Source organism: Oncorhynchus gorbuscha, linkage group LG03 (genome assembly GCF_021184085.1).
Source record: "Oncorhynchus gorbuscha isolate QuinsamMale2020 ecotype Even-year linkage group LG03, OgorEven_v1.0, whole genome shotgun sequence".
Taxonomy (NCBI): domain Eukaryota; kingdom Metazoa; phylum Chordata; class Actinopteri; order Salmoniformes; family Salmonidae; genus Oncorhynchus; species Oncorhynchus gorbuscha.
In genome coordinates, this window is record NC_060175.1 from 14,193,272 (window position 1) to 14,213,593 (window position 20,322).

Below are 20,322 nucleotides of genomic sequence, written 5' to 3' on the forward strand. Positions count from 1 at the left end.
TGCACAGCTGTGTGTCATCCGCATAGCAGTGGAAGTTGTCATTTGGAAACACAATGTCAACACCAAGAGGTAGAATATGTAGTGAAAACAATAGTGGTCCTAAAACGGAACCTTGAGGAACACCAAAACTTGATTGATTTGTCAGAGGACAAACCATCCACAGAGACGAACTGATATCTTTCTGACAGATAAGATCTAAACCAGGTGCCTCAAGGACAATTCAAAATGCTGATAGAGGACCTTTTTACTGAAGAATGTTTAGTTTTTTTATGACTCTTTTACTTTTAGTGTATTGATGTGTATGCATGGCTCATCTGAGAAAGAATCCTTGGTTTCAACAAGCACCTCTGGCGAAAATAAATACATAAATAGAAAAACACTCAATCACACCCATCATTACTGTATTTCCCAGCATCCTTTATTGCAGGTTGATTTACAGAATTGTTTGTTGCAATATCTGTGTTTATGCATGTGATTGGTTGATTAATCTTATGCTACACAAAGAGAAATAACATACACATTTCTAAACAAATATGTTAGTAGTTGTATAAATTGGACCCGTTACTGAGATGGTTGTTCCAATTTAGATGATTTATGTAGTCTCAGCATCTATCAATATTCGCTACTTTTGCAGTCATTCTGAATGTGGGTTGCGGGTGATTAAAAGTTCCAATTATTCGATATCCTCACTTTGGCTGGATTACATTTTGCAAGACAGCATAATGTGACTTGCAGGTCTGATGTGGCCTTGGTTTCAGACCACTGTGTTATGATTTAACTAAGCCTTCAACAAAAGGCCTTATGATATATGTAACGTATTGTCATAAAGAGCTTAATTTTAAAGATAACATAAGATAAAAGGCTATCTGTAGAATCTTTCATAGAGGGTTCTAGGAAGAACATTTCGTTGATAAAAGGGTTCTTGGTAGAACCATTTATAGAAGGGTAGCAGTTGCGTCACAAATCACCTAGCAACCACACCAGGTGGCATGTTGGAAGATCAGAGTCGGTCTGGTGGAAGTCCTAATCAACCACATTGGTGGCTACGTTTTGCTACCACTGAAAACATCGGGAAGATTGACCATTATTTTATTTTTCTAAGGACCTTGAAAACAGAGGCAATGGGAGAACCTATTCAAGTAAGTAAATATATTAAGGAAATAATACAAAAATACAATATAATATTATTATTACTACCAAAACTTTGTGTGCAGGCTAACTCAAATAAGCTGCTAACATAATGTTAGCTGGTGAGCTAGCTAACTTTACATACTGTATAGATACAGGTAGCTAAGTGAATTACATATCACCAGCTAGTGTGTATTTGCTAGTTAGCTATCTTGATGTATTTATCATTTTAAATTAAAAACACAAACTCAAAAAGCTAGCTGAAAGCAATGGAAGAGGGTGAATGAATTAACTAACGTAAACTCACATAAACTCGTACATCGCTTTGGTCAGTACAATTGCCCTTATTTTCTCGCCCCAAAAACGTAATACTTCCAGATCAACTGTAATGTCAATACCATTGTAAACCAAATTTCTTTTTTTTCACCCGAACTGTCCAACTGATCGCCTCTAAAATGTAAATAAAACACTATAAAGAGTTTATATAATGTGTCATTACATACCTATTTGAAGGTTTGTTTCGAATTTGAATCGGGTTTTTAGGGCGGTGCTAAAGTGATCTTAGAAGTAAACAGCGGCTTTGAGAATGATGGTCGCATGCAATGAGGACGCAATGAGGACGCAAAAAATGACTAGGTACCCCCCCCCCCCCCCTTACCCCCGTCACTGTCCATTTCTTGTTTTTAAAGGATGATAGAAGTGCTACACCTGGTGGAGTGAGATAGTAAGGCAGAAATAGTTGCTTTATACGTACTGTACGTTACGACATGACACATCAAGGTATAACGGAGGGTCCATCTTTTCAAGAGAGTTCTTGGCACAATACTATAGAGCCATTACCATGTCGATCAACGCTTGAATAGAAACCTAGTTCACACCCCCGATTTTGACGTCAACAGTAGTCGCTATAGTCCCATTAGTTTTCTTTGTAGCCTCGTTTGAATGTTGCGGTTGCACACATTAATTTGTACGGATTTGGGTGAGTTTATGCTAGCAGCTCCAGCTGTCAGAGAAAGAAGAGAGTAGGCTACGCTGGATATGGCAGAAACCTTTGTGGGAGGACATTATCAAATCAAATCAAATCATATCCTCTAGTTGTAGTCCCTAGCAAGACAAACTGTGAGGACAGAGATATAGCAACATGACATTCAGTGCTGTGTAATTTGAGTGTAATGAAGCCTGTTTCTTTGTGATGTTTTCTGTCATCAGATACAGAGAGCTGTGAAATCCTGTCTGCAGATGAAGAGGTCCCAGTGAATGTTCCAAGAGAATAAGTGTACGTCCTTGTATACCAGTGGTGACCAACCTTTTCTGAGTCTAAATCACTTTCTGATTCAAAATGCAAGCCGAGATCTATCCCTCAGATTTTTTAAAAGCATTGCGTAAAACATATAAGCCTAAGCAACATTAACCAATTAAAAACAGGTCTGTAGCAATGAGGTTTGCGCAGTAGACTATAGGCCCGATACATTATCACTGCATATTGGCAAAGCTTGAATTGCCCTGCCAATGTGTTCTTCTCAGACCAATTTGAAATTATATTTAAACATTTTAGCTACATTATCTCACTGGTAATAGACCATGTGTTTTATTACTTGTGAAGCACAGCTGAGTGAGCATAATCACTTGCTTATTTTTTTCCTGGACTGATGGCCTGCGTCTGCTGGTCAGTCTGAGGGGAGGGTGCAGTGGTGAGGCTGTCTCACCTGATTCACCGTACCTCCTCTCACGCTGAGAAAAGGGGACACAGTCTTCCATCTGATGCTCAAACTTAAGTCACAATGCATTATTTCTGCCTCATGCACCAATTGATGTTGTTACTCCTATGACCATAGAAAGTGTAATAAATCCTCAATATTAAAAAAGACAAACTGCAAATAACAACTCAAGCTTATCGAAACGAGCATTTTATGGCTTATAAAAGTGTTCACCAAAGTGTTGACAGTGCTGAATAACAACTTAAACATTAACTTAATCATTAAAACAGCAGTTATTTGCTGTATTCGTTGTCTCTCCAGTCATGGTTTTAAACGTTTTGAAATTTCACATGATCAACTTTGCTGTGCGTTCGAGGCTTCTTTTTTTAATGTCTATGGCGTGAGAAACTGCTGACACGGTGCCGACACGGTGCCGACACGGTGATCTGAGCTATCTGATTGGCCAGCGGTAGGCCTATAGGTGCACTTGATTTGCTCTCTGGGCCTGCTGGGTAGTTCTACCTTCAGACACCAGTCGATCGTGATCGTCCGGTTGGTGACCACTGTTGTATAACATGGGTTATGAGTACCTATGTTAGCAATGTTGTAAACAAAAATGCAGTTTAATAGTCACACACAATGTACGTATAAACCTATTACAACTTGAGCAGGCCAACCCTGCTGGTTGTGCAGGATTCTGTTCTAGCCCTGCAATAACACACGTGATTCAAATAATCAAACCTAATTAGTTGATAATTAATTGTGCTATTTCTGTGCTGGAACAGAAGTCTGTTTAACATGTAGAACAGCGATCAGTTGAGCCACCTCAGGTATTGTCTTTTTTTTTCATCTGACATTATGCTTTAGTAATAATAACCTATTTGTTACTAAGATATCTAACCTTTACATATGAGTTAGCTTACTTGTACACTTTTTGAAGTGAAGTGTTTAAAGTTGTTTTAATTGTTAACTTAAAAATATTATTCAAGAGGAACTAGTGTTAATGTTGATTCATCACAGATCAAAATCTTGCAATAAAGAGGGGAAGGGAATTTGTCTCTAATTTGTCTGTGTTTTTCTATGTTGTATTTGCAAATTAACAGTACATTTTTGTTCAGTTTTAAGTTCTCTTAAGTTTTGTTTTATTTGATTGCCAAGTTATCTCTGAATATCAGCCATCTGAACCCATTTTGCAGCTGACTATAATTGCATGCAATGCCAAAGCACCATAGGCCTACAGTAGTGTTTCCCAACTCTGGTCCTCCAGTACCCTCAACAGCAGACATTTTGGTTGTAGCCACTTTAAGGGCTAGATGATTCGTTGACAAGTTGAATCAGGTGTGCTAGACCGGGGCGCCAATATATATATATATATATAAGTTGTTTTCCTGAAATCCTGGTTGGAGGATCCCGGATTTCCTGCTTATTGCCCTCCTGATTCAGGTAAACCGTCAACTGGGATTTTGGGAATACCAGGGAATTTATTGAAGGTTCCCTGGAGTACCCCCTATTTGGGAGTACTCAAGGACCGGAGTTGGGAACCACTGGCCTACAGTATGATGGCATTAACCTTATGGGCATTTGCAATTCACCCCTTAACATTGTGTAGCTGAAGCAGAGAATCTCTTAAATCACATGTTGTCTACATGTCACATTTTGTTTACTTATTGTTCAGCTATATGTCCTCAATGTTAAAACTACATCGATAGACAATGTATATGAGGCTAATCATTATACTAGACTTTGTACATGCCATGTGCTAACATGAAATAGTTTTAGTGCAAATCCAACCCTTGTAATCTAGGTGGTGAAATGTCTGGAAGCAGGAGATGATGGGATCCATAGCTTAGAATATACTGTTCTTCCAGACGGTCTGAGTGGCACTTGGAGATGTCACTGTGATGATAAAAATGGTTTGCCTAAGACTACCACAACAATCACATTGTCTATGCTAAATATGTTTAAATTGTAAAAGAAAGAAAGAATAGTTTGGCTATAAGAAATACATTTTATTCAATGGGGCTAGGCAAAGCAGAGATGACACACAAAATACTTTTCATTTCCCTCATACTACAAAATAGCCTATTATTAAAGTACAATATGTTTACAATATAATAAATAATAGTATTTTACATGTTGTTCCAGATGACATTTTATATATTAATACGTGTACATAAAGAAATGCCTGGGAAACTGTGTTTCTGTTTAGTCAGCAGTTATTGCTTATCTCTTTATTCGGTTTAAGGGGACACTACTCAAATGGCACAACAGAATCATTCAGATTGACCAAGAAACAGCATATGACAAACATTTTGTCTAACTGAGGGACGTCTCCTTTCATATCTGGAAAAGGACAAATTAGTAGAAAATGACGATGCTGGAGCATTGCTCATCTTTTACAGTCGACAAACTGTAGGAAGTCAGCTGGTGAACCTACAGTACATAAACAAATGAAAAGTACACCTGCTGTTAGAATATCACTTATTCAGGTCACCTGTACCATCAGGGCTATTTAATGTCTGGTTGTGTTTAATTCATTCAGGTGTTTTAGTTTAATATGAAGATGACATATTTTGTTGTGCTGGAACAACCGATAGTCAACACAGCAGGTTGTCTTATCCCATTGAGGCCTATGCTGTAATGTCCATACATTTTCCCTCCTCTTGTGAATAAAGTTCTCAGCAAATGATCATTGAGTCAGTGCCACTGGAGGTTTTTTGGACAATAATGTCCTCCTCCAGGCTAGATTGACAATATATTGTAATATGCGTGCCTCCCCTTTTTCGTGGACCTAGATTAGATGGTTGCAAAGGTCATTTTTATTTATCTATTTGTCAGTGTCAGCAGAGTAGGCCTAGGCTTCACCAGGATTTATCCTATTCAAAAAGATGTAAGCTAATGTCGCCAGTCATATAAAGTGTAGTAGAATTGCATGAAATGTGTTTATCAAAGGAAATAATTTTCCTGTGAAAGGGAAATAAAAGCAACCTCTCTGATATAGTCTATAGGCATATGCCACTACACGCTCAATCATGCACAGTGATAATTAATTAATAGCCTAATAAATTGGAAAGTCAATCTACTCATCACATTAAGAATAGTAGTCTTACATTAGTCTGCAAATTGCTGAGAGAAATGTAGGTCCCTGATATGCATGAAATGCTTTGTTATAAAAGTGCATTTTTATGGTAAAACATTTGCTTCCGCAAAACTTGAACTCACCCGCCGCCTATGAGAGATACACATTCTAATAGCTAGACTACAAGCTATGTAGCTAGCAAATGTTGGCTAACTTAGTCTTGTTGTCAACACCTGGTTAGCATAACAGCTAACAGCTACACTAAACTCTAAATAGATCAGACTGACAAGTGATGAAATGATCGTTGCAGACCCTGTACTGACGGCTGCCTGGGCTCAGGTCTTGACGGGCACAGAGGTTTATTTGCTTTTCTGACAGCTTGTGAGTCTTATCTCCTTAGTGTTTCATGTTTGCTGTTGAAAATGTTTTCCCCCATGTTCTTTCCTGCCTTGTTAGAGCAGCCAAATACAGCGCAGAAATGGTCTGTGGTGATGAATAAACTCGTTTTAGGCACTGTTGTAATGCAGCTTGGGGTAGATGCAGCTGTTGTTGTCGGGATAATTGATGTGGTGGTCTTCCAACATGGCTGCTAGGAGTTGTTTCATGTCGCCTGGCAACCCTCTATAGAGGCTACTAGGAAGAACCCTTCATAGTGGGTTCTAGGTAAAACCATTTATATAGGGTTCTATGAAGAACCCTTCATAGAGGTCTTTAAGTAGAACCCTCTGCAAAGGGTTCAACCTAGCACCAAAAGGGGTTGCATTATGGGAACAAGCTGAATAGCCCTACTTAACTTTTCATTACACACATAGCTGTAAGCCAATTCCGGTACAGTTTATTGTTTCAAAGAGATTATGTTCATATTGCATTATTCAACATTGTTCTCGCTATGTTTCATACTTCTTAAAGTGTACTTAACAGACCCCCTCCTTGGTTCCCTGGCCACACAAGTGTCTACTCTGTGCTGATAGCATTAAATCGATTGCTTTTAGACTGAACAGTAGCTGTGGTTCTTGGGAGCCAACTGAAGGCCGGCAGCTCCACAATACTGTCTGGTAAACAAATAATGACACAATCTGATAAAATAACAAAGGTAAGGGCTAATAAAGGCTAAATGTATTTTTCTGTCATGGGAGATGGGAAATATTATCGCTAAATCCTCAGGGGGACCTCATAGAAATGTTCAGTAAGCAGGCCATTTACTTTTATGACACAGCAAATTTTTCCCCTCATCTTTTTTTTTCATTCGTGTCCTTTTACGTGGACCGCTGAGAAATGAATCACTCCAGGAAGTAGTGGATAAATAACTTTTCATGTGAAAACACCTCGGCTTTTATGGCTTTACTAAATGATCCATAATACGGGAGCACTCAGTCCTGCAGATTAGGGCGGGCCGAACCGGAGGAGGATGCTGCGTTAGCTGCCGCCACGCAGCCATCGCCACCGCGCCTGAGATGGGCACAAATCTCTTTTACGAGGCTGCCTCTTAAATATCTGTCAGTCTAGTGTCTCACACATGGCACTCTTCTACAGCTCCCCACACAGTAATTGAACCATCTCCTTCTGAGTGTAGAATGCTGTGGGAAGCCGTTTGAACAGACTGTGTTGCTGCCATTAAAACAGGCCTATGCATAAATCTTGCCAGTAGGGGCGAAAAAGAAAGCTATCGACTCAAAACCCTCCGTTCGTTCCTTAAAATGTTTGTCAGCCAGAAGAGGACTGGCCACCCCTCAAGCCTGGTTCCTCTCTAGGTTTCTTCCTAGGTTCCTACCATTCTAGGGAGTTCTTCCTAGCCACTGTGCTTCTACTTTTGCATTTCTTGCTATTTGGGCTTTCAGACTGGGTGTCTGTATAGCACTTTGTGACAACTGCTGATGTAAAAAGGGCTTTATATATACTGTATATATTTTTGCACATACAGTACTTACCTCTGCATGTATTTGTAATCCACAGTATATTGAAGTTCAAGTTTTATTCCACTCATATAGCAGTCAATACAAACTGAAATCCATGAGCATGTAATTTAAGCAAAAACCATTTTAAGTGTTATGCAGGATGGGAGCAGGATTTGAAGCAGTTCAGATGGTATTGAGAGGAAGCATTGATGGTCTCGGAGGTAGCCAGTCAGTCGGCGTCAGAGAGACAGAAAGGTCCACTTCGCAGACTCAGCTACGTACCTAGCTGCCCCCTCAGGTTCTACTTTCTCCGTCTTTGTAGATGGTTAGCTAGATTGCGACGACACAACACTAACACCGTGTAGCACCCACTTGGGGGATGCTACTCAAGAGCAGACTCAAAGGTGCTGGAAGCTCACCACACAATGTTCATGGTCAGAAAAAATGGCTTATTACGCTTCAATTGCCGCTTCCTTAGTATATCACTATGGGTGCAATTACTCAGAGACGCTCCAAACACCTGAGGCTTCCAACTATTAATGTTTTAAAATGCTAATACAGGATATTACCATTTTTGTTATTAACACTGTATTATTTTGTAACTAACAGGACCACAAATGACAGCACCACATGTTGCATTGTTGTCCAGTAGGCAATGCTTATTGGCCATCTCAAATCAAATGTTTTTTTGTCACATGCCTCATAAACAACAGGCGTAGAATAACAGTGAAATGCTTACATACGGGCCCTTCCCGAACAACGCAGACAGAAAAAAATAGAGAAATAACAGAAAAGTAATAACACTATTTATAAATACACAATGAGTAACGACAACTTGGCTATATATACAGGGTACAAGTACCGAGTCGATGTGCAGGGGTACGACGTACTTGAGGTAGATACACTACAAAAGTATGTCGTCACACCTTCAGCAATAGGTGTGGCTATTTCAGCCACACCCATGCAATTTTCATAGACAAACATTGGCAGTAGGACGGCCTGTACTGAAGAACTCAGTGACTTTCAGCGCCGCATCGTCATAGGATGCTACCTTTTCAACAAGTCAGTTCGTCAAATTTCTGCCCTGCTAGAGCTGCCCCGGTGAACTGTAAGTCCTGTTATTGTGATGTGGAAACATCTAGGAGCAACAACGGCTCAGCCGCGTAGTGGTAGGCCACATAAGATCACAGAACGGGACCGGCAAATGCTGAAGCACATAGTGGGTAAAAATTGCCTGTCCTTGGTTGCAACATTCACTACCGAGTTTCAAACTTGAAGCAACATCAGCACAAGAACTGTTAATCGGGAGCTTCATGAAATGGGGCTATTTGGTTAACTATTTAACTATCTAACTGTTTCAGTCTTATGACTTTGGGGTAGAAGCTGTTGAAGATCCTGTTGTTTCCAGACTGAGTGCATTGGCACCTTGACCAGGTGCATCACTGCGGTAGCAGAGAGAACAGTCTATGACTTGGGTGGCTGGAGTTTTTAAAGATTTTTAGGGCCTTCCTCTGACACAGACTGGTATAGAGGTCCTGGATGGCAGGGACCTCAGCCCAAGTGATGTATGCACTACACTCTGTAGCATCTTGCAGTCAGATTCCAAGCAGTTTCCATACCAGGCAGTTATGCAACTAGTCAAAATACTCTCAATAGTGCAGTTGTAGAACCTTTTTAGGATTCTGAGGGCCCATGCCAAATTTCTTCAGCCTCTTGAGGGGGAAGAAGCGTTGTCTACCTTCTTCACAACTGTGTTGGTGAGTGTGGACCATGATACTGAGGAACTTGAGGCCTCATCGATGTGGATGGGGTCGTGCTCGGTCCTCTGTTTCCTGTATTCCACGATCAGTTCCTTTCTCTTGCTGACGGTGAGGGTGAGGTTTTTGTCCTGTCACCACACTGCCAGGTCACTAACCTCCTCTCTATAGTCGGTCCTATCGTAGTCAGTGATCAGGCCAACAACCATCGTGTCATCAGCAAACTTAATGATGGTGTTGGAGTTGTATGCGGACAAGCAGATGGGGATGAACAGAGATTTTAGGAGGGGATTAAGCACCCACCCCTGGGTTCCCCCCTGTCTTGAGGGTTAGCGTAGCGGATGTGTTGTTGCCTACCCTCACCACCTGGGGGGCGACCCATCGGGAAGTCCAGGATCCAGTTGCAGAGGGAGGTGTTCATCCCAGGGTCCTGAGCTTAGTGATGACACAATGGTTTTGAACGCTGAGCTATAGTCAATGAACAGCATTCTCACATAGTTGTTCCTCTTGTCCAGGTGGGAGAGGGCAGTGTGGAGTGCAATAGCGATTGTGTCATCTGTCGAGGCGGTATGCAAGATTTTTCTCTTGATCAGATGGTGGGGGGCACGGAACATAATTACAGTATTTAAAGTCCCTGGATTAGGGTGTCTGGAATGATGGTGTTGATGTGAGGCATGACCAGCCTTTCAAAGCATTTCATGGCTACAGATGTGAGTGCTACCGCACGATGGTCATTTAAACAGGTTTCCTTGGCGTTCTTGGGCATATGGACTATTTACATTTACATTTACGTCATTTAGCAGACGCTCTTATCCAGAGCAACTTACAGTAGTGAGTGCAGACATATTTTCATATTTTTTTCAAACTGGTCACCCCGTGAGAATCGAACCCACAACTCTGGCATGGCAAGCGCCATGCTCTACCAACTGAGCCACACAGTACTATGGTGGTCTGCTTGAAACATGTAGGTATTACAGACTGGGTTAGGGAGAGGTTGAAAATGTCAGTGAAGACACTTGCTATCTGGTCAGTGCATGCTCTGAGTGCATGTCCTGGTGATCCATCTGGCCCCGCTAGGTCCTACTCGTATCGGCTACTGATAGTAAGATCACACGGTCATCCGGAACAGCTGGTGCTCTCATGCATGGTTTAGTGTTGCTTTCCTTGAAGCTAGCATGGACGCATTTTGCTGGTTAGGTAGGTTTGCATCACTGGGCAGCTCACGGCCGGGTTTCCGTTTGTAATCCATAATAGTTTGCAAGCCCTGCAACATCCGATGACCATCAGAGCCTTTATAGTAGGATTCAATCTTGTCCTGTATTGTCGATTTGACTGTTTGCTGGCTCGTCTGAGGTCATAGCAAGATTTCTTATATGCGTCTGGATTTTGTCCCACTCCTTGACAGCGGCAGGTCGAAATCAAATCAAAGGGTTAGGGTTAGGGTTAGGGTTAGGGTTAGGGTTAGGGTTAGAGTTAGTTTCTGTCGGCTGAATGAGCGACACACCGGTTGAGCATTCCTACAGCATTTCCTTCCAGAAACCGTGAGAAAGTTGTCCGGCTGAGGGGACTGTGCCAGGGGATTTATACTACTATCTGTACTTACTGGTGGCACAGACGCTGTTCCATCCTTACCTACACTGAAATTACCCTTGTCTAACGATTGCGTCTGAAGCTGGGCTTGTAGCACAGCTATCCTCGACGTAAGGCGATCGTTCTCCTGTATATTATGAGTACAGCGACTGCAATTAGAAGGCATCATGTTAATGTTACTACTTAGCTTCGGCTGTTGGAGGTCCTGACGAACCATGTCCAGATAAAGCGTCCGGAGTGAAAAAGTTGAGGGAAAAAACAAAAATATAAACGGTAATTAAAAAGTAAAAACCGTAAAGTTGTCAGGTAGCAAAATAGGTTGGCAACAAAACGCACAGCAACACGTAAACAAGTCTGCAAGTTGTGACCGGTCAAGCCTTAAGCTCAGTGCGGCTGTTGCCTGTAATCCATGGCTTCTGGTTGGGAAATGTACGTAAGGTCACTGTGGGGACGATGATGTCGATGTACTTATTAATGAAGCTGGTGACTGATGTAGTGTACTCCTCAATGTCATCGGAAGTATTCCAGAACTTATTCCAGTCTGTGCTAGCAAAACAGTCCTCTTGCTTAGCATCCGCTTCATTGGACCATTTCCGTTACTGCTATTTCCTGTTTGAGTTTTTGCTTGAAAGCAGGAATCCAGAGGATAGAGTTATGGTCATATTTTCCAAATGGTGGGAGAGGGAGAGCTTTTGTATCCATTTCTGTGTGTGGTTGTAAAAGTGATCTAGAGTTGTGTCGCCTCCAGTTGCACAGGTGACGTGCTGTTAAAAAAAATGAAGACAGATTTCAGTTTTCCTGTATTAAAATCACTGACCACTAGGAATGCCGCCTATGGATGTGCATTTGTTGTTTGCTTACTTGTTTGCTTATGACACTATACAGCTCATTGAGTATGATCTTAGTGAGGGCATCAGTTTGTGGTGGTAAATAGACAACTATGAAAAGTACAGATGGTAACTATCTTGGTATATAATATGGTCTGCAGCTTATTATTCTAACTCAGGTGAGCAAAACCTTGAGACCTTCTCTTTGTCACAGGACATGAAACTAATTGAAAACTTGTGGTTTTGATTTGAAGAGGGCAGTCCATAAGAGCAGATGAAGGATATCAAGGATCTGGAAAGATTCTGTATAGAGCAATGGCCTAAGCAATGGCCTCTCCCAATCTCTCCCAATGTGTTTTTTTATTTTAAAGGCGGACTTCTGTTATCCTCGCAAGGTGAGGTATTGAAATATATTAAAAACAGGGGTGACAATATTTTAGGTCCCTATATTTTTAACAAAAAATATATATAACTTGTTAAACAAAATATATTTCTCTGAGCAATTGTATACTGAACAAAAATATAAACGCAACATGTAAAATGTTGGTCCCATGTTCTGTGAGTTGAAATAAAAGATGCCAGAAATGTTTCCTAAGAAGCTTATTTCACTCCAAATGTTGTGCACACATTTGCCAAGATAATCCATCCACCTGACAGGTGTGGCATGTCAACAAGCTGATTAAACAGCATGACCCAGGCTGAATCACTTCCGGCCATGATTGGGAGTTCCGTATGGCGGCACACAATTGGCCCAGCATTGTCCGGATTTGGACAGGGTAGGCCGTCATTGTAAATCAGATTTTTTTCTTAACTGCCTAGCCTAGTTAAACAAATAAAATAAGACATAAATACACTATGTAGGGAATAAGGATGCCAGTTGGGATGCAGACATAGCCTTCAGAACTCCTTTATTATTATTGTGGCGCAGTGGTGTGAAGTTCCACAGTATATGCAATATTCATGGCCAGGACGTGCTAAGAGCAGGTCTGTACAAACCTACAGTAGCCAGAGATCGAGAACAGTCAACGTGAAGCTCAACTGAAGAGGAGGAGGACCCACAAACAAACAGGAACATTTCAAAAAAATATATGTTCACTAAGTGCATATCTGCCATTACTGCCATGAACTGTAAAAAATAAAAAATAAAGCAAATAATTACTCCACTACCTTCTATCTCATATCCAAGCAATTTACTCATCCAGTTTTATTTAGAGACAGCAAAACAAACATTTAGATGATGAATAACAGGCACTTTCTTCATTATAATACTTTTCTCATTACTGTAATATTTTGTTCTGTTTTCCTATTGGGTTAGTCAAAAACTTTTATTGAAATCCCCTTGAGGCTGTCACAAAGTAGACTGCCTAAAACAGACAAACACCCCAGCCAATAACTAATGACTTAGCTGCTTCTGCTCGTGAAAGCTGAGGCCAGTCAAGGCATTAATAAGGACTCTAGCTGCTGCAGACTATAACTCCTACTTCCCTATTTTAAAAACACAATAACTTAGCATTTGCATTTATATAGTTCTTCCAGCCGCCTCACTCCCAGGCAGCCCCGAAATGGCTTCACGCTGATTATTACCTGGGGAAAATTAAGATAACAAAATAACACCATGAATGGGAATAGCTTCCCAGCTTTACCAGCGCACAACCAGGTATGCAGAAATGCACAACCCCCCCCCCCATTTCCAGCAATGCAAAATTTTTATCTGCTTAATACCATCTCTTTTTAAGGCGATAAAAACATTTCAGACTGGTCTCAGCCATACAATGACACAAACCCCTTTGTTTGAGGATAGGCAGGGTGTCTACTTTAGCATTTTAGGAGTGATAATGATGGTATTATACAACACAGTACATGCTTAAAGACCCCATAAGAACAGCATCAATAGATCCAGCCTTTGAATTATCCGACATGAGGTGAAATATGAATCACTAAAATCTGGAATTAGGTTAAACTCAAAGGGCTACACTGATGAGGATTTAGCGGTGCAATAATAGGAAAGAGTTTGAGAACATCGCAGAATTCCTAGGCTTCAGTTCCATGCCATTGCATGGAAAACATTCCCCTTAGCTAGCTATGCTAATAGCTAGCACAAGCCACCATGGAGAAAAGTTCCAGGCCCTGCTAGCAAGTGAAGATTAAGGAGAAACCAAAAAGGTGGAGACAGATACTGATCTGAGGCGCCTGTGGTAATGGCTGGGTGGCTTTTAATATAATACACTATCCTTTTCCCTGCACCACCCTCGGGAGCGACTCTCATGACAGGAAACAAACAGAACGCTGACACATTCTGCTAATTAGCATAATTAGCATAAGGCATGACAGGGCTCTGGGAATGCTACAGCTGTGACCTTTTGTGGACAACACCAGCTGTCAGTAATTACCTATAGCTGGGCCAAGGATGTAGGCTGACTCTCCGTCCTTGAGGGGCCATTGCTGACACCAACCCATTCACCCCAGACAAGATGTTTCTCCACAGAGAAACACCGCTAAAAGGCTTGTTGAGTTTTTCTTTCCCCACAGGACTGTGGCCCATTAAGCTTTATAGGCTTAAGGCTTTGCTTTGGCTAAAATGTGTGACTAAATGTAAAATATAGGCTTTGCAGTGCCAGAGGCTTGTGGCTACACAAATTTTACTTAGAACAGCCAAGAATTATGCTTCAATGTCCCCCAATAAATATTTGTTTTAAAGGTGTCATGGAAACTATTCAGGTTCATAAATGGTTGTAATCGTCATTAGTTGCTTGTTTGATTTTTAACATTCTTCCATCTGTCTTTGAAGATAGAGATCTTAAATACCTTGATGAGCTCTTTCATCCCTGATAACGCTCTGTTACGAAGGAGAGGTCGTTTAGTAGAGGTGTTCTGAAATAACACATTATTGTCAGTAACAAACAATATGCAGGGCATTAAAATAGCTCTCCAGCCTGCCCTCTATCACGCTTCCTCTTCCTCTCTGATTCACTATCTGTTTGTTTAAGTGAAGGGCACGCCTGGAGGTCCTGAAGCCTTGTGTTATTGTGCTGTTCTGACATGCAATTCTCCCGCAGGAACATCAGTGATGAAGGTCACTGCATGGGATGCAGATGACCCTACGTACGGAAGCAGTGCCAGGGTGGTGTACAGTGTGCTGGACGGAGAGAGCTTCTTTACCGTGGACAGACAGACTGGTAAGGGCAGACTCCTGGCATGACCAGACAGAGTCAAAGATGATGTGTATACTATGTATTGCTTGTAGTAATACTTATATACTATATATTACTTGTGGTAATACTTGTATTTTACAAGTATTACTTGTAGTATTATACGTGTAGTGTTACAGTATTGAGTGAAATACACAGGTACCAACCCAATGCTTTATCGCTGGAAATAATAGTGAGTTGATATATTTCTTGTCTCATACCTCATATTGTGTACTTAAACTCAGAAGAAGAAGAAATGTCCTCTCAATGTCAAATGCATTTATTTTCAGAAAACATGAACATAACAAGATTCAACCACTGAGACATAAACTGAACAAGTTCCACAGACATGTGACTAACAGAAATGGAATAATGTGTTCCTGAACAAAGGGGGGACAAAATCAAAAGTAACAGTCAGTATCTGCTGTGGCCACCAGCTGCATTAAGTACTACAGTGCATCTCCTCGTCATGGACTGCACCAGATTTGCTAGTTCTTGCTGTGAGATGTTACCCCACTCTTCCACCAAGGCAACTGCAAGTTCCTGGACATTTCTGGGGGAAATGGGCCTAGCCTTCACCCTCCGATCCAACAGGTCCCAGACATGCTCAATGGGATTGAGATCTGGGCTCTTCACTGGCCATGGCAGAACACTGACATTTCTGTCTTGCAGAAAATCACACACAGAACGAGCAGCATGGTTGGTGGCATTGTCATGCTGGAGGGTCATGCCTTGATGCTCCTGCAAAAAGAGGGAGGAGGATGTTTTCCCTGTAACACACAGCGTTGAGATTGCCTGCAACGACAACAAGCTCAATCCGATGATGCTGTGACACACCGCGCCAGACCATGACGGACCCTCCACCTCCAAATCGATCCCGCTCCAGAGTACAGGCCTCAGTGTAATGCTAATTCCTTCAATGATAAACATGAATCTGACCATTACCCCTGGTGAGACAGTGAAGAGCACTTTTTTCCCAATCCCAGTCCGGTCCTTCAACAGTGGGTTTGTTCCCATAGGCGACGTTGTTTCTGGTGAAGTCTGGTGAGCACCTGCCTTACAGCAGGCCTACAAGCTCTCAGTCCAGCCTCTCTCAGCCTATTGTGGACAGTCCGAGCACTGATGCGTTCCTGGTGTAACTCAGGCAGTTGCTGTTGCCATCCTGTCCCTGTCCCACAGGTGAGATGTTCGGATGTACCGATCCTGTGCAGGTGTTGTTAGACGTGGTCTGCCACGGCGAGGACGATCAGCTGTCCGTCCTGTCTCCCTGTAGTGCTATCTTAGGTGTCTCATAGTACGGACATTGCAATTTATTGCCCTGGTCACACCTGCAGTCCTCATGCCTCCTTGTAGCATGCCTAAGGCAAATTCATACAGCTGAGCAGGGACCCTGGGCATCTTTCTTTTGGTGTTTTTCAGAGTCAGTAGAAAGGCCTCTTTAGTGTCCTACGTTTTCATAACTGTGACCTTAATTGCCTACCGTCTGTAAGCTGTTAGTGTCTTATCGACCTTTCCACAGGTGCATGTTCATTAATTGTTATGGTTAATTGAAGAAGCATGGGAAAGTGTTTAAACTCTTTACAATGAAGATCCATGGAGTTGTTCTTTGGATTTTTACTAATTATATTTGAAAGACAAGGTCCTGAAAAAAGGGCGTTTCTTTTTTTGCTGAGTTTATATTTCTCAACATATAAGGATACATATTGAAATTAAAATTGTTGCCATTAAATCTCTGAAGTGTTATATTACAGTCTGTCCAGATGCGGACTCTCTAATTGTCTCTCCCAGTCAGCACATTTGGGTGAATTCCCTTTTGGTCTGAGGGCCTGTACCTGGGCTTAAATCGTAGTCTCTCAGGCATATCCCAAGGTTTGTGTTGCCTGCAAATGTCCTCCTGGGAGCAGCACTAAACTTTTAATGATTCCTTTTTTTTGTCTCCCCACTTTGATTCGGTTGGCCCTAGTGCCTAGATGATAAATGGCCTTGTCTCGGCAACGTTGGCCTGGAGACTTGCAGATCGTACCAACTCTTGTCCCCCCCCCCTTCTTTTTTTATCGACATTAACCATTCAAATAGGTGTGGGGGGTAGAGGTCATCAAGAGAACAGAGCAGCTGTGAATTTCCCCTCATTAATGTCGCCCCAGTCTTTCTGAAGAGTGTTAATCCTTCACTATCTTTTTCTCCATTCCAGATACATGACCAGAATATGATCAATGGCCAATGTCTGAGGGATGTTTCGAAAGTAGCAGTCATTTGAATGTATTTGAACTTCAGAGTGGTATTTGGTATTGAAGTTCAAGTGAGTTCTTCTCAGGATGAAAGCCTGAGCATTCTATTAAATTATATTCCATACATTTCTAGGAATGAGACACGGCACTCTGCTCTCAGACACTGTCATACAAAGACATTTACATGTTGGTCATTTACTGTAGCAGACGGTCTTATCCGAAACGACTAGCAGGCAAATACACAGGACTCATAGTCATTGACACTTGATGTGCAATATATAGTATGCTATGAATGACATCCCCTTTCAAGAATGTTACAAATGTTAGCAGTCAATAAACATTTGATTGAGTTGAATAAGTTCTGACTAAGAAAGACCTGATGCAAAAATATGTATTTCTGATGCTCCCCATGCCTTTGGTTATTGAAAGCTATTATTATGTGCCTCCATATCCTGCAGATGAATTTTCCTATGCACAGTATGCTGACATACATGCTTTGCCTGCAACTACCTGATGTTAAATGTGAGTGCACTCTCTAAATTGTGTGTCTAGCTGAGTAGCACAATGCAAGGCACTGGGAGAGGTGCCATCAACTAAGGCAGGGCAACTTTAGAATTTGATGTGGATAACCCGCCAGGGAATAGAGTTTTGCTCCCGCTATTTGACCAGAGAGTAGACTCTTCCCATTGCCATCTTGTTCAGTTTATCATGAATGAATGAATGAATTACATTTTATTTTTGTGTGAAATTGGCAACCAATCCCTTATGAGGTTAACTGACAAATAAACTAACTTGACACATAAACAAATAATTAATTGACACAAACAAATAATTACAACCCTAGAGCAGTAAAATAATATATATACATACATACATACATACATACATACATACATACATACATACATACATACATACATACATACATACATACATACATACATACATACATACATACATACATACATACATACATACATACATACATACATACATACATACATACATACATACATACATACATACATACATACATACATACATACATACATACATACATACATACATACATACATACATACATACATACATACATACATACAGACATACATACATATACACATACATGCATACATACAGTGCCTTGCAATAGTATTCATCCCCCTTGGCGTTTTTCCTATTTTGTTGCATTACAACCTGTAATTTAAATGGATTTTTATTTGTATTTCATGTAATGGACATACACAAAATAAAGTAAAATGAAAGAAATTACTTATTTAAAAAAAATCTTTAAAAAATGTAAACGGAAAAGAGGTGCGTGCATAAGTATTCCCCCCCTTTGCTATGAAGCTCCTAAATAAGATCCGGTGCAGCCAATTACCTTCAGAAATCACATAATTAGTTAAATAAAGTACAATGTGCAATGTGCAATCTAAGTGTCACATAATCTCAATATATACAGTTGAAGTTGGAACATAGGTTGGAGTCATTAAAACTCGTTTTTCAACCACTCCACAAATTTCTTGTTAACAAACTATAGTTTTGGCAAGTCAGTTAGGACATCTACTTTTGTCTCTATCACAAGTCATTTTTCCAACAATTGTTTACAGACAGATTATTTCAATTCACTGTATCACAATTCCAGTGGGTCAGAAGTTTACATACACTAAGTTGACTGTGCCTTTAAACAGCTTGGAAAATTCCAGAAAATGATGCCATGGCTTTAGAAGCTTCTGATAGGCTAATTGACATCATTTGAGTCAATTAGAGGTGACTGGAACTCAGTGCCTCTTTGCTTGACATCATGGGAAAATCAAAAGAAATCAGCCAAGACCTCCACAAGTGTAGACCTCCACAAGTCTGGTTCATCCTTGAGAGCAATTTCCAAACGCCTGAAGGTACCACGTTCATCTGTACAAACAATAGTGCGCAAGTATAAACACCATGGGACCACACAGCCATCATACTGCTCAGGAAGAAGACGCGTTCTGTCTCCAAGAGATGAACGTATTTTGGTGCGAAAAGTGCAAATCAATCCCAGAACAACAGCAAAGGACCTTGTGAAGATGCTGGAGGAAACAGGTACAAAAGTATCTATATCCACAGTTAAACAAGTCCTATATCGTCATAACCTGAAAGGCCGCTCAGCAAGGAAGAAGCCACTGCTCCAAAACCACCATAAAAAAGCCAGACTACGGTTTGCAACTGCACATGGGGACAAAGAGTGTACTTTTTGGAGATATGTCCTCTGGTCTGATGAAACAAAAATATAACTGTTTGGCCATAATGACCATAGTTGTGTTTGGAGGAGAAAGGGGGAAGCTTGCAAGTCGAAGAACACCATCCCAACCGTGAAGCACAGGGGTGGCAGCATCATGTTGTGGGGGTGCTTTGCTGCAGGAGGGACAAATAGATGGCATCATGAGGAGGTAAAATTATGTGGATAGTTTGAAGCAACATCTCAAGACGTTAAAACTTGGTTGCAAATGGGTCTTCCACATGGACAATGACATACAATTTTTTATTTTTTTAATCTTTATTTTACTAGGCAAGTCAGTTAAGAACAAATTCTTATTTACAATGACGGCCTAGGAACAGTGGGTTTAACTGCCTGTTCAGGGGCAGAACGACAGATTTGTATCTTGTCAGCTTGGGGGTTTGAACTTTCAACCTTCCGGTTACTACGCTCTAAACACTAGGCTAACCTGCCGCCCCAATGACATTGACATACTTCCAAAGTTGTGGCAAAATGGCTTAAGGACAATAAATTCAAGGTATTGGAGTGGCCATCACAAAGCCCTGACCTCAATCCTACAGAACATTTGTAGGCAGAACTGAAAACGTGTGTGCGAGCAAGGAGGCATGGAAACCTGACTCAGTTCATTCCTCTCTGTCAGGAGGAATGGGCCAAAATTCACACAACCTATTGTGGG

General features: G+C 41.1%; 1 protein-coding gene across 2 annotated transcripts in view; it reads left to right on the plus strand.

Annotated features, from left to right (window-relative positions):
* LOC124026231 (cadherin-22-like) overlaps nucleotides 1-20,322 on the plus strand; it is a 339,307-nt gene that overhangs the window by 222,191 nt on the left and 96,794 nt on the right. For both annotated transcript variants that reach the window (XM_046339344.1, XM_046339352.1), the window contains one exon: nucleotides 15,030-15,149. In XM_046339344.1, coding sequence (XP_046195300.1) covers nucleotides 15,030-15,149 — 120 coding nt within the window. The remainder of the gene's footprint in view (nucleotides 1-15,029; nucleotides 15,150-20,322) is intronic.